The following is a 13,013-nucleotide window of genomic DNA, read 5'->3' as shown; positions in this document are numbered from 1 at the left end:
CATGATCACACAATTACCCAGCCATATAATCACAGATCCAATTATACACACACCAATCACAATTACCCAGTCATTCAATCACAGTCTCAGTTGCACACACAACAATCACAGCCGTGATAACACAGTTATACAGTCACAGAAACAAATACACATACTGCAATAACAACAACCATCACACAATTACCCAGCCATATAATCGCAGCCCCAATTACACAACAATCACACAATCACCCACAATCACACAATTAGTCATACAATCACAGCCCCAATTACACACACCACAATCCCCACAATCACACAATGACAGTCACACAATCACAGCCACAGCCACACAATCACAGCCATACAATCACAGTCACAATTACACACACCACGGTCACACAGTCACAGCCACAATCACACAATTACAGTCATAAAATCACAGATAATATTAAACATGACAATCAATCACAGACACACAATTACCCAGCCATACAATCACAGCCACAATTACACACACCACAATCACACAGTGACAGTCACACAATCACAGCTGCATTCACACAATGACAGTCACACAGTCAGACAGAATTACACACATGACAATCATACAGTCACAACCACAATCACACAGTTACCCAGCCATACAGTCACTGACCCAATTACACACCCCACAATCCCCGCAATCACACAATGACAGTCACACACTCACAGCCCCCATTAAACACCCCACAATCACACAATGACACACACCACAACCCTGCACTCACCCAGCCAGACACCCGGACCTTCAGTGTCCTCCCCCCGGATCACCAAGACACGACACCTGGCCAGCGACAGCCCCCCTCCCGCCTGCGCCCCCCATCATCCCCCGCCCCCCCTTTGCGCCCCCTCCCCGCGCGGCGGGCCGGGTTCACCCCGCCGGTGGCTGTCACCCGGTGCCCGGATGCTGATGGGGGGGGGAAGGAGGAGGAGGCAGCTGGGGGGGGGAGCCAGGGACGAGCATCCTCCAGCAGCCGTCGCAGCATCCCTGGCTGGAGGGGTGGGGGGGAAGGGCCCCCTCCATCATGCTGGTACCCGGGCGGTGAGCCTCCCTCCCAGCCCAGCCCCCCCCCGTCCCCGATCCCTCCTCCCCTCCCCCCCGGCCCCCCCAAATCCGCCGGCATGCGGGGCTGAGGGGCCGGGGCCTCCGTCTATTGTTCCTGCCCAGGGAGGGGAATCGAGGCGGGGTGGGGGGGGAGGTGGCAGACAAAGGGGGCCCGGCCGTCATGTCCGGCGGCAAGGAGCCTGGGGGGCACCCCCCGGGCCCGGCCCCCCAGCACGCCCAGTACGTGGGGCCCTACCGGCTGGAGAAGACCCTGGGCAAAGGCCAGACGGGTGAGTCTGCGGCACCGGCCCCCCACTCCCCTTCGGTCCCTGGCGTAGATCCCCCACCCCAATACCAGGGGGATGGGCCCCAATACACCGTTCTTCCCCCCCATTGCCTGGGGTAGATCCCCCACGCTGAAACTGGGGGGATGGGCCCTAGTACACAGTCCTCCCCTCTCCCATTGCCTTGGGTAGATCCCCCGCCCTGATCCCAGGGGGATGGGCCCCAATACACTGTCCTTCCGCCCCCCCATTCCCTAGGGTAGATCCCGCACCCTGATACCGGGGGGATGGGCCCCAATACACTGTCCTTCCCCCCACATTGCCTGGGGTAGATCCCCTGCCCTGAAACTGGGGGGATGGGCCCCAATACACAGTCCTTCCTCCCCCATTTCCTGGGGTAGATCCCCCGCCCTGATACTGGGGGGATGGGCCCCAATACACTGTCCTTCCCCCCACATTGCCTGGGGTAGATCCCCTGCCATGATACCGGGGGGATGGGCCCCAATACACTGTCCTTCCCCCCACATTGCCTGGGGTAGATCCCCTGCCCTGAAACTGGGGGGATGGGCCCCAATACACAGTCCTTCCTCCCCCATTTCCTGGGGTAGATCCCCCGCCCAGAAACCTGGAGGATGGGCCCCAATTCACAGTCCTTCCCCCCACCCCATTCCCTAGGGTAGATCCCCCGCCCTGATACCGGGGGGATCGGCCCCAATACACTGTCCTTCCCCCCACATTGCCTGGGGTAGATCCCCTGCCCTGATCCCAGGGGGATGGGCCCCAATACACAGTCTTTCCCCCCCATTGCCTGGAGTAGATCCCCTACCCTAAAACTGAGTGGATGGGCCCCAATACACAGTCCTTCCGCCCCCATTGCCTGGGGTAGATCCCCCGCCCAGAAACCTGGAGGATGGGCCCCAATACATAGTCCTTCCCCCTCCCCATTGCCTGGGGTAGATCCCCCGCCCTGATACCGGGGGGATGGGCTCCAATACACTGTCCTTCCCCCCATTGCCTGGGGTAGATAACCCGCCCTGAAACCAGGGGTGGGCCCCAATACTCCATCCCCCCCCATTGCCTGGGGTAGATCCCCTGCCCTGATCCCGGGGGGATGGGCCCCAATACACAGTCCTTCCCCGACCATTGCCTAGGGTAGATCCCCCGCCCAGAAACCGGGAGGATGGCCCCAATACACAGTCCTCCCACACACACACATTGCCTGGGGTAGATCACCCGCCCTGATACCGGGGGGATGGACCCCAATACACTGTCCTACCCCCATTTCCTGGGGTAGATCTCCCGCCCTGAAACCGGGGGATGGGCTCTACAAGATATTTCATCCCCCCCCACACACACACACACACACTTCCCAGCTTAGCTCACCCGCCCAGACGCCAGGGGGATGGGCTCAGGGTAAAGGCCCCCAGGAGAATTCCTCTCTACCCCCTGCCCGCGCCTGGACCAGGCCAGCCTGTGGTCAGAGGGACACACTAGGTGGGTGGGCGGTGGGAGGGGGTTTAATCTCCCCCCGGGTGAGTTGGGGGTCAGTGGTGCCAGCAGTTTAGGGTCGGGAGGTTGATAGACTTATGGGGTCTGGGGCGAGGTCAGTGGAGCTATGGGGTCATGGAATGGGGGGTCCCTGGGCCGATGGGGCTAGGGGGTCAGGGCAGCCATGGGAGCTGGGGCTGGGGGATCAGGGCAGCCATGGGAGCTGGGGTGGGAGGGTCCCTGGTGCAATGGGGCTGGGGGGTCAGTGCAGCAATGGGAGCCGGGGTGGGGGGGTCCCTGGTGCAATGGGGCTGGGGGTCAGTGCACCCATGGGAGCTGGGGTGGGGGGGGTCCCTGGTGCGATGGAGCGGGGGGGGTCAGGGCAGCCATGGGAGCTGGCGTGGGGGGACTGTACCTTTCCTGAGTAACCCTGAGAAGTGGTAGTGGGGAGGGGGAGTCAGTTTCCCAGGAGCTCTGTGCATGGCGAGGGTGGGGGGATGGGGAGCAGCCCCTGGAGCGATGTGGGGGGGATCCCCGGCTGGCAGGGGTGCCTCTGTGTGTCTGTTTCACCTCTGTCCCGGGGGGGGGGGTCAGTTTCACACCTGGGCCTTCGGGTGGGATGTGCAGGGGGGCTGGACGGACAGACATGGGGCTTGAGGGAAAATCTCTAGGCAGAGGACAGGTGTTTGTGTGGTGGGGGGGCTCGTTCTGCTGCAGGGAGTGAAGTCGGAGGAGGCGCCCAGCCCAGATCTCCGTTAGGTCCTAACCAGCAGCCCGGAAAACCCACCCTCCACCCCACCCCCTTGTGCTGGTGGGGGGGTTAGAAACACTGGAGGTCACTCGGCCATGGGGCGACCCCCCTCCCTGGCTCTCTCATGCCCTTGTCGCTGTGTCTGTGTGTGGGGGGGTTATATTTGTGCACTGAGAGGTTGCGTGGGGAGGGGGGGGATTTGCTGCAGTGCCGGGCTGTGGGAACCGCGCGCGGATGTCTGGCGGCGGGGGGGCGAGCTCAAGGAAATCCCTCTGGAAGGGGAGGGACATTGCTGCAAATCTCCAGGCCTTGCGTGGCTCACACAGAGGTCCGGGGGGGGGGGGGCTGAACTGACAGTGGATCTAATGTGTGTCGGGGGGGTGGATTCTTGGGCTGAGGATGGAGGGGAGCTGGTTTAATGCAGTGGTTGTATGGAGAGGGGGGATCCAGCCTGTGAGATAGAACCGCCCTCCCCGCCCCGCAGGCTGCTGGAGGGGTTAAACTTGCAGGACAGATGGACAGATGGACACGTCTGTCTGGAGATCTGCTGGGGAGGGGGGTCCCATCTTGGCCCCCTAAGTCAGGGGAGCTCTGTCTCTTTGCCCCCCATGAACTCCCCCCCCCCATGCAACACAGCGTGGGAATCCATGCTGGGGGAGTTGGGTTTGTGTAGGGCCTACAGAAATGTTTTTTGTTTACTCCGGGGGTGGGGCAGAAGGAGGTGGGGCAGGGGTGCAGGGCCATGGGCCCGGAGCTGGGAAGACTTGAGCTGTATTCCCAGTTCTGCCTATGGGGCCGCGTCGCTCTCTGACTCAGTTTCCCCTTCTAGCAAACGGGCGGTAGCATCTGCCCAGGGGAGCGAGCAAGAGGGGGGGGATGGGCTGGGGTGAGGGGGTGGACTCAGGAATCTCCTGGTGACTCTGTGGGTGTCCCAGGGCGAGTCCCTGACTCATTCTCTGCCTCGGTTTCCCCATCCTCCCTCGGTCTAGTTAGATTGTGAGTTCTTAGAGCTGGAGGCCGCCCCTTTGCTGCGCGTCCGTGCACTGACGGGAGCCGTGCTTATTTGGCTGGAGGGGAGCTGGGGTGGATGGAGGGAGACAGGCGGCGAGGGGCGAACGCTGGGAACAACACCTTACCGAGACCCGCAGACCCGCAGGTGGGGCTGGGTGGGTCCCCTGGCCAGACAGATGCATAGCCCTGTGGTGTGGGCTCACCTGGGATGGGGCTTGTGCAGAGGACGAGGGTTCGCCTGGGGTCCCGGCCTTGGCAGGGGAGCTGCTTCTCTCCCCCACCCCCCTGTCTCGACATCTTCCCATTGGGAACCAAAGACTTGTGCATCCCGGGATGCCCGGATCCAGTGAAAGGGGATCCCCAGGGCTCTGTGCTCCAGGCTCTTGGAGAATTTGGCCTCCGGACTCAGGGGAGCGTCTGGTTTTGCTCAGGCGAGATGCTGGGGCTCGAACAGCCTTCGAACCCAGCCCCCGTTGTCACTGGCCGCCCCCTCTCCCACTCCACTTCAGCCCTTGTAGGATAGTTTGATCCTGGTTCTACCCCTGCGTGTCCCCCCTGCCGTCCTGGAGTCAATCCTGGCCGAACCAGAGCAGATCTTTTGGAGAAACTCAGTGGGAAAGTCTCCCCCTGCCAGAGGATGTGACCCTCGCCTGGGGAAGCCGGTCTCTCCTTCAATCCGCTCCCTGGTACAAACGTGCCCCTCGCTTCCATTGTGGGGGCAGCAGCAGGCCCAGCTGAGAAAGAGAACAGCGGGGAGGTCACAGCTCGAGATGCTCAGGCACCATTGGGATCAGAATCCAAGGAAGCTCAGAAACGAGCCCGGCCCACGTTCAATGGATTCAAAACTGGCTAACTGATGGATCTGAAAATGCGCCAGCGAACGGGGAAGTGACTGAGCTCCCCGGGCGGTGCTGGGACTGAAGGGTTAATGGAATTCTTGGATGTATCAACCGGGGATCCCTGCGTGGGAGCAGAGAGGTGGTTCGGCCTCTGGATCTGGCCCGGGGGCGAATCCGGCGCCCAGCTCTGGCCTGCAGTTCCAGGAGGATGTGGCGAAACGGCAGAGGGGCCGGAGAAGAGCCGAGGGGAACGAATATTTCATCATGGGCTTTTCAAGCAAGCAGAGGAAGGCCAAACCCAACGCGACGGCTGGATGTTGGAGTGAGACGAATCCAGCCTGGGAAGGGGGCCCATGTGGAGGGGAATTAATCCTCAGACCGGCTGGCCAAAGGTCAGGGCGGATTCTCGGGCACCGTGTCTCTGAGGGATCTGCTCTGGGAATGATTCCGGGGCGGCTCTCTGCTGTACAGGGTTATCCTGATGGGCCTTGAAATGGGCAAATTTGTCCTTTTGCTGGTTGAGTTTCCGGCTGTTTCTCCGGGCGCAAGGGGAGATGCTGGCCAGAGGACACGGTAGCGGGGAGAGGTGCGCTGAGAGACGGGCCAGTCGAAAGTGGCCACCCTCCCCTACGTAGCAAAACGTCTGTTCACATGGGCCGCCAGAAATCCACGTGGGGTTGGAGGGTGCACCAGGGCGGCAGGGATGGGACGGACACACACACATTAACTGAACGGTTTGGACGATCCAGGGGTCTCCCCGATTCTGGGTGCTGGGGATTCTCTGGGACCCTCTGCCCCCTGGATCCCGACGGGCCCCTGTCACGGACCTGGGGGAGGGCCAGGGCTCCCTCTTGGATGCTGGAGCATTTGGGGCCGGGCAGAGGGCAATGCCAAGGATGAGTGGGTGAGAGGAGATGGACAAATAGACAGAATCGGGGGGAGTTAAATCCCCCCCCAGTCAGTTTCATTTGCCATCTCTAGTCAATTTCACTTAAAAAGCCGGAAGAGCTCACCCCTGACACCACAGCCCAGGCTCAAAGGACCCCAATCTCGGTCGGGGGTGGGGGCCTCTGTGCAGCACCCGGCATGACAGAGACATTGTGCTTCACTAGGGGCGCTGCACTGCAGGGAGGAGGGCCAGCAGGGGGCGCTGGGCTGCAGCAGGTGTGTGGGGCGCTGTGGGGCAGGGCCAGCAGGGGGTGCTGGGCTGCAGCAGGTGTGTGGGGCGCTGTGGGGCAGGGGGTGCTGGACTGCAGAGGGTGTGTGGGGCGATGTGGGGCAGGGCCAGCAGGGGGTGCTGGGCTGCAGCAGGTGTATGGGGCGCTGTGGGGCAGGGGGTGCTGGACTGCAGAGGGTGTGTGGGGCGATGTGGGGCAGGGCCAGCAGGGGGTGCTGTGCTGCAGCAGGTGTGTGGGGCACTGTGGGGCAGGGGGCGCTGTACTGCAGCGGATGTGTGGGGCGATGTGGGGCAAGGCCAGCAGGGGGCGCTGGGCTGTAGTGAGTGTATGTGGCGATGTGGGGCAGGGCCAGCAGGGGGCGCTGGGCTGCAGTGGGTGTGTGGGGTGCTGCGCAGCAGGGGGCAGGGTGCTGCAGCAAATGGGGGTGCTGGGCTGCAGCGGGTGTGTGGGGTGATGTGGGGCAGGGCCAGCAGGGGGTGCTGTGCTGCAGCAAGTGTGTGGGGCACTGTGGGGGAGGGCCAGCAGGGGGCGCTGGGCTGCAGTGGGTGTGTGGGGTGCTGCTCAGCAGGGCCAGCCGGGGGCGCTGGGATGTGGTGGGTGTGTGGGGTGCTGTGGGTGCGGTGCTGCAGCAGGTGTGGGGGTGCTGGGCTGCGGTGGGTGTGGGGGTGCTGTGGGTGCGGTGCTGCAGCAGGTGTGGGGGTGCTGGGCTGCGGTGGGTGTGGGGGTGCTGTGGGTGCGGTGCTGCAGCAGGTGGGGGTGCTGGGCTGAGGTGGGTGTGTGCGGTGCTGTGGGTGCAGTGGGTGCAGCAGCTGTGGTGGCGCTGGGATGCGACTGGTGTGTGGGGTGCTGTGGGTGCGGTGCTGCAGCAGCTGTGGTGGTGCTGGGCTGCGGTGGGTGTGTGGGGTGCTGCTCAGCAGGGCCAGCCGAGGGTGCTGGGTTGCGGTGGGTGTGTGGGTTGTGGTGGGTGTGGTGCTGCAGCAGGTGTGGGGGGCGCTGGGCTGAGGTGGGTGTGTGGGGTGCTGTGGGTGTGGTGCTGCAGCAGGTGTGGGGGCGCTGGGTTGCGGTGGGTGTGTGGGGTGCTGTGGGTGTGGTGCTGCAGCAGCTGTGGGGGGCGCTGGGTTGCGGTGGGTGTGTGGGGTGCTGTGGGTGTGGTGCTGCAGCAGGTGTGGGGGGCGCTGGGTTGCGGTGGGTGTGTGGGGTGCTGTGGGTGTGGTGCTGCAGCAGGTGTGGGGGGGCGCTGGGCTGAGGTGGGTGTGAGGGGCGCTGTGGGTGTGGTGCTGCAGCAGGTGTGGGGGGCGCTGGGCTGAGGTGGGTGTGAGGGGTGCTGTGGGTGCGGTGCTGCAGCAGGTGTGGGGGGCGCTGGACTGAGGTGGGTGTGTGGGGTGCTGTGGGTGTGGTGCTGCAGCAGATGTGGGGGGCGCTGGGCTGCGGCAGGTGTGGTGCTGCAGCAGGTGTGGGGGGTGCCGTGCTGCGGCGGGTGCAGCAGGTGTGGGGGGCGCCGGGCTGAGGTGTGTGTGTGGGATGCTGTGGGTGTGGCGGGTGCAGCAGGTTTGGGGGTGCCGGGCTGCGGCGGGTGCAGCAGGTGTGGGGGGCGCCGGGCTGCGGTGGCTGCGGCTGGTGTGGGGGGCGCCGGGCTGCGGCGGGTGCAGCAGGTGTGGGGGTGCTGGGTTGCGGTGGGTGCAGCAGGTGTGAGGGGTGCCGGGCTGCGGTGGCTGCGGCTGGTGTGGGGGGCGCCGGGCTGAGGTGGGTGTGTGGGATGCTGTGGGTGTGGTGGGTGCAGCAGGTTTGGGGGTGCCGGGCTGCGGCGGGTGCAGCAGGTGTGGGGGCGCCGGGCTGCAGTGGCTGCAGCTGGTGTGGGGGGCGCTGGGCTGCGGCGGGTGCAGCAGGTGTGGGGGGTGCCGGGCTGCGGCGGGTGCAGCAGGTGTGGAGGGCGCCGGGCTGCGGCGGGTGCAGCAGGTGTGGGGGGCGCCGGGCTGAGGTGTGTGTGTGGGATGCTATGGGTGTGGCGGGTGCAGCAGGTTTGGGGGTGCCGGGCTGCAGCGGGTGCAGCAGGTGTGGGGGGCGCCGGGCTGCGGTGGCTGCGGCTGGTGTGGGGGGCGCCGGGCTGCGGCGGGTGCAGCAGGTGTGGGGGTGCTGGGCTGTGGCGGGTGCAGCAGGTGTGAGGGGCGCCGGGCTGCGGTGGCTGCGGCTGGTGTGGGGGGCGCCGGGCTGCGGCGGGTGTGGGGGGCGCCGGGCTGACCCCTCTCCCCGCCTGCAGGGCTGGTGAAGCTGGGCGTTCACTGCATCACGGGGCAGAAAGTGGCCATCAAGATCGTGAACCGGGAGAAGCTGTCGGAGTCGGTGCTGATGAAGGTGAGGGCCTGGGGGTGCCGGGGGCTCAGGGAGGGGCTCAGTGCTGGGGGGCGGCTCTGCAGGCCCCCCTCTTCCCAAATCCAAATTCCCCTCGATCCGCCCCAGCCCCCCCGGGTGTAGGGGGGAGCCCGGCTGAGTTTGGAACCCGGGCTTGGGTGCCCCCACCCCTGCCCCCATTCCTCTGCCCCACCCCGATTCCCTTCCCCATCCCCCCTCTCTGTGTCGCCCCCTGCAGGTGGAGCGGGAAATCGCCATCCTGAAGCTGATCGAGCACCCGCATGTGCTGAAACTGCACGATGTCTATGAGAATAAGAAATATTTGTAGGTATTTATAGACGCTCCCTGCACGATACTCCCCCCCCCAGCCAGTCCCCGTCCTGGGGCCAGGTGAGAGCCAGCGCCCCCTAGAGGGGAAAGGCCCCTGCCCCATTCCCAGCCCCCCTGAGCCAGCCAGTCCCTGCCCTGTGGTCGGGTGGGAGCCGGCGCCCCCTAGAGGGGACAGACCCCACACCCCATTCCCAGCCCCCCTGAGCCAGCCAGTCCCCGCCCTGGGGCCAGGTAGGAGCCGGCGCCCCCTAGAGGGAACAGACCCCGCTCCCCATTCCCAGCCCCCCTGAGCCAGCCAGTCCCCGCCCTGGGGCCAGGTGAGAGCCGGCACCTCCCAGAGGGGAGAGGCCCCTGCCCCATTCCCTGTCCCCCTGAATCAGCCAGTCCCCGCCCTGGGGCCAGGTGGGAGCCAGCACCCCCTAGAGGGGACAGACCCCTGCCCCATTCCCAGCCCCCCTGAGCCAGCCAGTTGAGGTGTCCCATCCCAACTCACACACACACCCTGACCCTGCTTAGCTTTGGGGCGGGGTCACTGGCTGCCTTCTATGCTGGGGCCGTCCTGTGATCTCTTAACCCCAGGCCATCCTTGATTGGCTGAGGAGATTGTCAGCCGCCCAATTGGAGCCCTCCAATCTATGCTGTTTCTTCTAAGGGTTTCCAATTGGCCAGGGAGATGGTGAGCCAGCCAATCAGAGCCTTCGAGTCTCTGCTTTTGCTTCTAAAAGGCAACTGCTCTGGAATGCGGGGCAGGGGTGTTCTTGAGCACAGTTCTAGAGTGGCAGGGACCATTGGTCGATGTACTAGATCAACACTTTACTCACATGAGTGGGGTTCTAGACAGTGTTTCTGTGTTCTAGATCGCCCCCCTAGAACTGGCTGCTCTGGCTTGTCTGGTAGGAGGTTCTGTAGGGAGGCCATCCTGTATGCAAAGCTCTGGAGTTTGAGTCTAGAATAAGGGCCTCTCTCCCTGCTTTGCTATTCCAGAGCATCGCTTTGCAGTGGGTGGGTTGGGTTTTCTAGATGGCAGTTTGGTAATAAGCACCTTCGCTCTCGGGTTCTAGGTCATGGATCTAGGACCAGGGCAGGACCTTGCTTAGCTGTTCTAGAGCAGCGCTGAGCCACGGGTGTGTTTGGTATTCTGTAGGATGACTCTGCAGTGCTGTTTTTCCTGAATCGAGTGGTCTAGACTCATGGTCCAAGACTTGCTGCGAGGGTGTAGATCATGGTCCTAGAGCTGGGGCAGGCTTTTTGCTTTGATGTTCAGTTTGGAATGGGTGTGTTTGCTTGTCCAGGGAATGGGTGCTGTGACGCTGCATTCCAGGCGGCGACACTCTAGCTTGCGTGTCTAGAAGCCGCTGGTATTGATGTTCCCATCTTGGATCTAGAATGCAGCTGAGTTTGCTTGGTTGTTCTAGAGCCTCACGCGACCGTGGGCATTTGCTTTTCTGGTGGATTTGCTCTGTGATGATCCCCCCTAAACACGACATTCTAGCTCATGGGTCTAGACCTGGGGCAGCCGCTGGTTTGAGGTTCTAGAGCGTGGCTCTGGAATGGGTGTGTTTGTGTTCCCGGCGGATGGGTGGTGTCACGTCTAGAACAAGGGAGCCCTGATGGCTCAGTCCGGGGGGGGAGGGGCAGATTCTCTGACAGGGCTCCGTGAGCAAGAGCCAGTGCGGAGCCTGTGGGTCCCAGGGCGCCAGAGTGTGTATATGTGTGTGTGTGTGTGTGTGTGTGTGTGTGTCCCTGCAGAAGGGGCCGGGCCCTGTGCTGTGTGTGTGTCCCTGCTGCCCCCTGCTGGAGGGGCTGGGTCCCGCTCTGTGTGTGTGTGTGTGTGTGTGTGTGTGTGTGTGTGTGTGTGTGTGTGTTCCTGCTGCCCCCTGCTGGAGTGTAGGGACCCTGCTCCGTGTGTGTGTCTGTGTGTTAGAAGCAGGGTGTGTTAGATGCCAGGCAGTGACAGCTGGCTCCCCCCCTCCCCATGCCCACACAAGCTGCCTTTGTCAGCGCTGGGCTGTGACATAACAGACTGATGTGATATGGGGGGGGTGAAACTTGGCACAGCAGCGACCCCCCCCAGCAGCAATGGGGCAATGGAGCCGGCCTTGCCTGCTGGAGGAGAGCGCCCCCTGCTGGGCCCCTGCCCCGCTGCAGCAAGCAGCACACGGTGGGGTCACTGACCCAGCTGGCCGCGGGGGGTGGGGGGAGTGGTATCAAGGGAGAGCTCTGATAGGTCGTGACCTTCCCCCCCACCATTCCCTCCTCCCCACTTAACCCCCCCCTCCCCTTTCGCCCCTTCCCCCGGCCGGATCTCACTTCCCATGCCCCTAATCCCTCTCCCCCGAGTCCCTCCTCCCTCCCCGGCCCTGACTTCCCCCCCGCCCCCCCAGGTACCTGGTGCTGGAGCACGTCTCAGGCGGGGAGCTCTTCGACTACCTGGTGAAGAAGGGGCGCCTGACCCCCAAAGAGGCGCGCAAGTTCTTCCGGCAGATTGTCTCCGCCCTGGACTTCTGCCACAGCTACTCCATCTGGTGAGCACCCCCGTTCTCCCCCTCCAGCTCAGGCGGCGCTCCCCTCGCTGGGAGCAGTAGTATGGCTTTTATCCTCTCATTTCTCCCCTCACCACAAGTGATGGGTTTGGGGGCCGGGCCAGGTTCTGAGCTGAGCCCCGCTCAGATTGATTTGAAGTCACCCCTGTTTGCACTGGGTGCAGGGCAGTTCTGATCTCTGACCACTGGGCTCGATCTGGAGTCACTCCTGTTTGCACCGGGGATAGGTTTCTGATCTCAGCTCCCCAAGGGTCAATCTGGAGTCACTCCTGCTTGCACTGGGGGCAGGGCCTGTTCTTAGCCCCCCGGGGGTCTCTAACCCTCCCTCTGCCCCACTGCAGCCACCGTGACCTCAAGCCGGAGAACCTGCTGCTGGACGAGAAGAACAACATCCGCATCGCAGACTTCGGGATGGCGTCCCTGCAGGTCGGGGCCAGCCTGCTGGAGACCAGCTGTGGGTGAGCCCCACGGGGCGAGGGGCCAGGGGGGCTGAGATCCACGGGGGCCTCGGAGGACTGGCCGGCAGGGAGGAGGGTCTGCTGGAGGCGCTATCTCCCTCGGTGCCCCCCTCCCTGCCCCGGCTGGGGGTGGGGCTGGGCATCCGTGGGGAGGTGTGGGGTGAGGGGGCGGGGCCTGTGTGATTCAGCCGCCCCCCGGGACTGAGCCTCCTTTTCACTCCGTCTCTCCCTCTGTCTGTCTCTCTCTCTTCTTCCCCCCCATTGCTGCCCCCCAGCTCTCCCCACTATGCATGTCCCGAGGTGATCAAGGTAAGTCACGGAGTCCCACCCCCGCCCTGCCCCACGCGCCAGCCCCACGGCCCATTGACCCCCATATCCCGCCCCCGCCCTGCCCCACGCGCCAGCCCCACGGCCCATTGACCCCCATATCCCGCCCATGCACCAGCCCCATGGCCCATCGACCCTGGTATCCTGCCCCCTCCCTGACCCACGGCCCATCGACCCTCATATCCCGCCCTCTCCCTGCCCCACGTGCCAGCCCCACAGCGCATCGACCCCTGTGTCCTGCCCTCTCCCTAACCCACGGCCCGTCAACCACCATATCCCGCCCTCTCCCTGCCCCACACGCCAGCCCCACTGCCCATCGACCCCTGTGTCCTGTCCCCTCCCTAACCCACATGCCAGCCCCATGGCCCATCGACCCTGATGTCCCGCCC

The 13,013-nt window shown here is 63.9% G+C and overlaps 1 protein-coding gene across 3 annotated transcripts in view; it reads left to right on the top strand.

Annotated features, from left to right (window-relative positions):
• Positions 1-13,013, top strand: part of BRSK1 (BR serine/threonine kinase 1) — a 30,215-nt gene that overhangs the window by 1,328 nt on the left and 15,874 nt on the right. Inside the window, exons 1-6 of one of the 3 annotated variants that reach the window (XM_030544795.1) lie at positions 1,096-1,356; positions 8,875-8,969; positions 9,205-9,290; positions 11,681-11,821; positions 12,181-12,297; positions 12,573-12,606. In XM_030544795.1, the coding sequence (XP_030400655.1) occupies positions 1,248-1,356; positions 8,875-8,969; positions 9,205-9,290; positions 11,681-11,821; positions 12,181-12,297; positions 12,573-12,606 (582 nt within the window). In that variant the 5' untranslated portion in view covers positions 1,096-1,247. Of the gene's footprint in view, positions 1-1,095; positions 1,357-8,874; positions 8,970-9,204; positions 9,295-11,680; positions 11,822-12,180; positions 12,298-12,572; positions 12,607-13,013 lie in introns of those variants that run through there. The other 2 variants (XM_030544794.1, XM_030544796.1) reach the window with 2 other exon arrangements.

The sequence above is a fragment of the Gopherus evgoodei genome, unplaced genomic scaffold (assembly GCF_007399415.2).
Source record: "Gopherus evgoodei ecotype Sinaloan lineage unplaced genomic scaffold, rGopEvg1_v1.p scaffold_35_arrow_ctg1, whole genome shotgun sequence".
Lineage (NCBI taxonomy): Eukaryota > Metazoa > Chordata > Testudines > Testudinidae > Gopherus > Gopherus evgoodei.
Note: the sequence above shows the minus strand (reverse complement) of the source record. Positions and strands in the feature narration are given on the sequence as shown.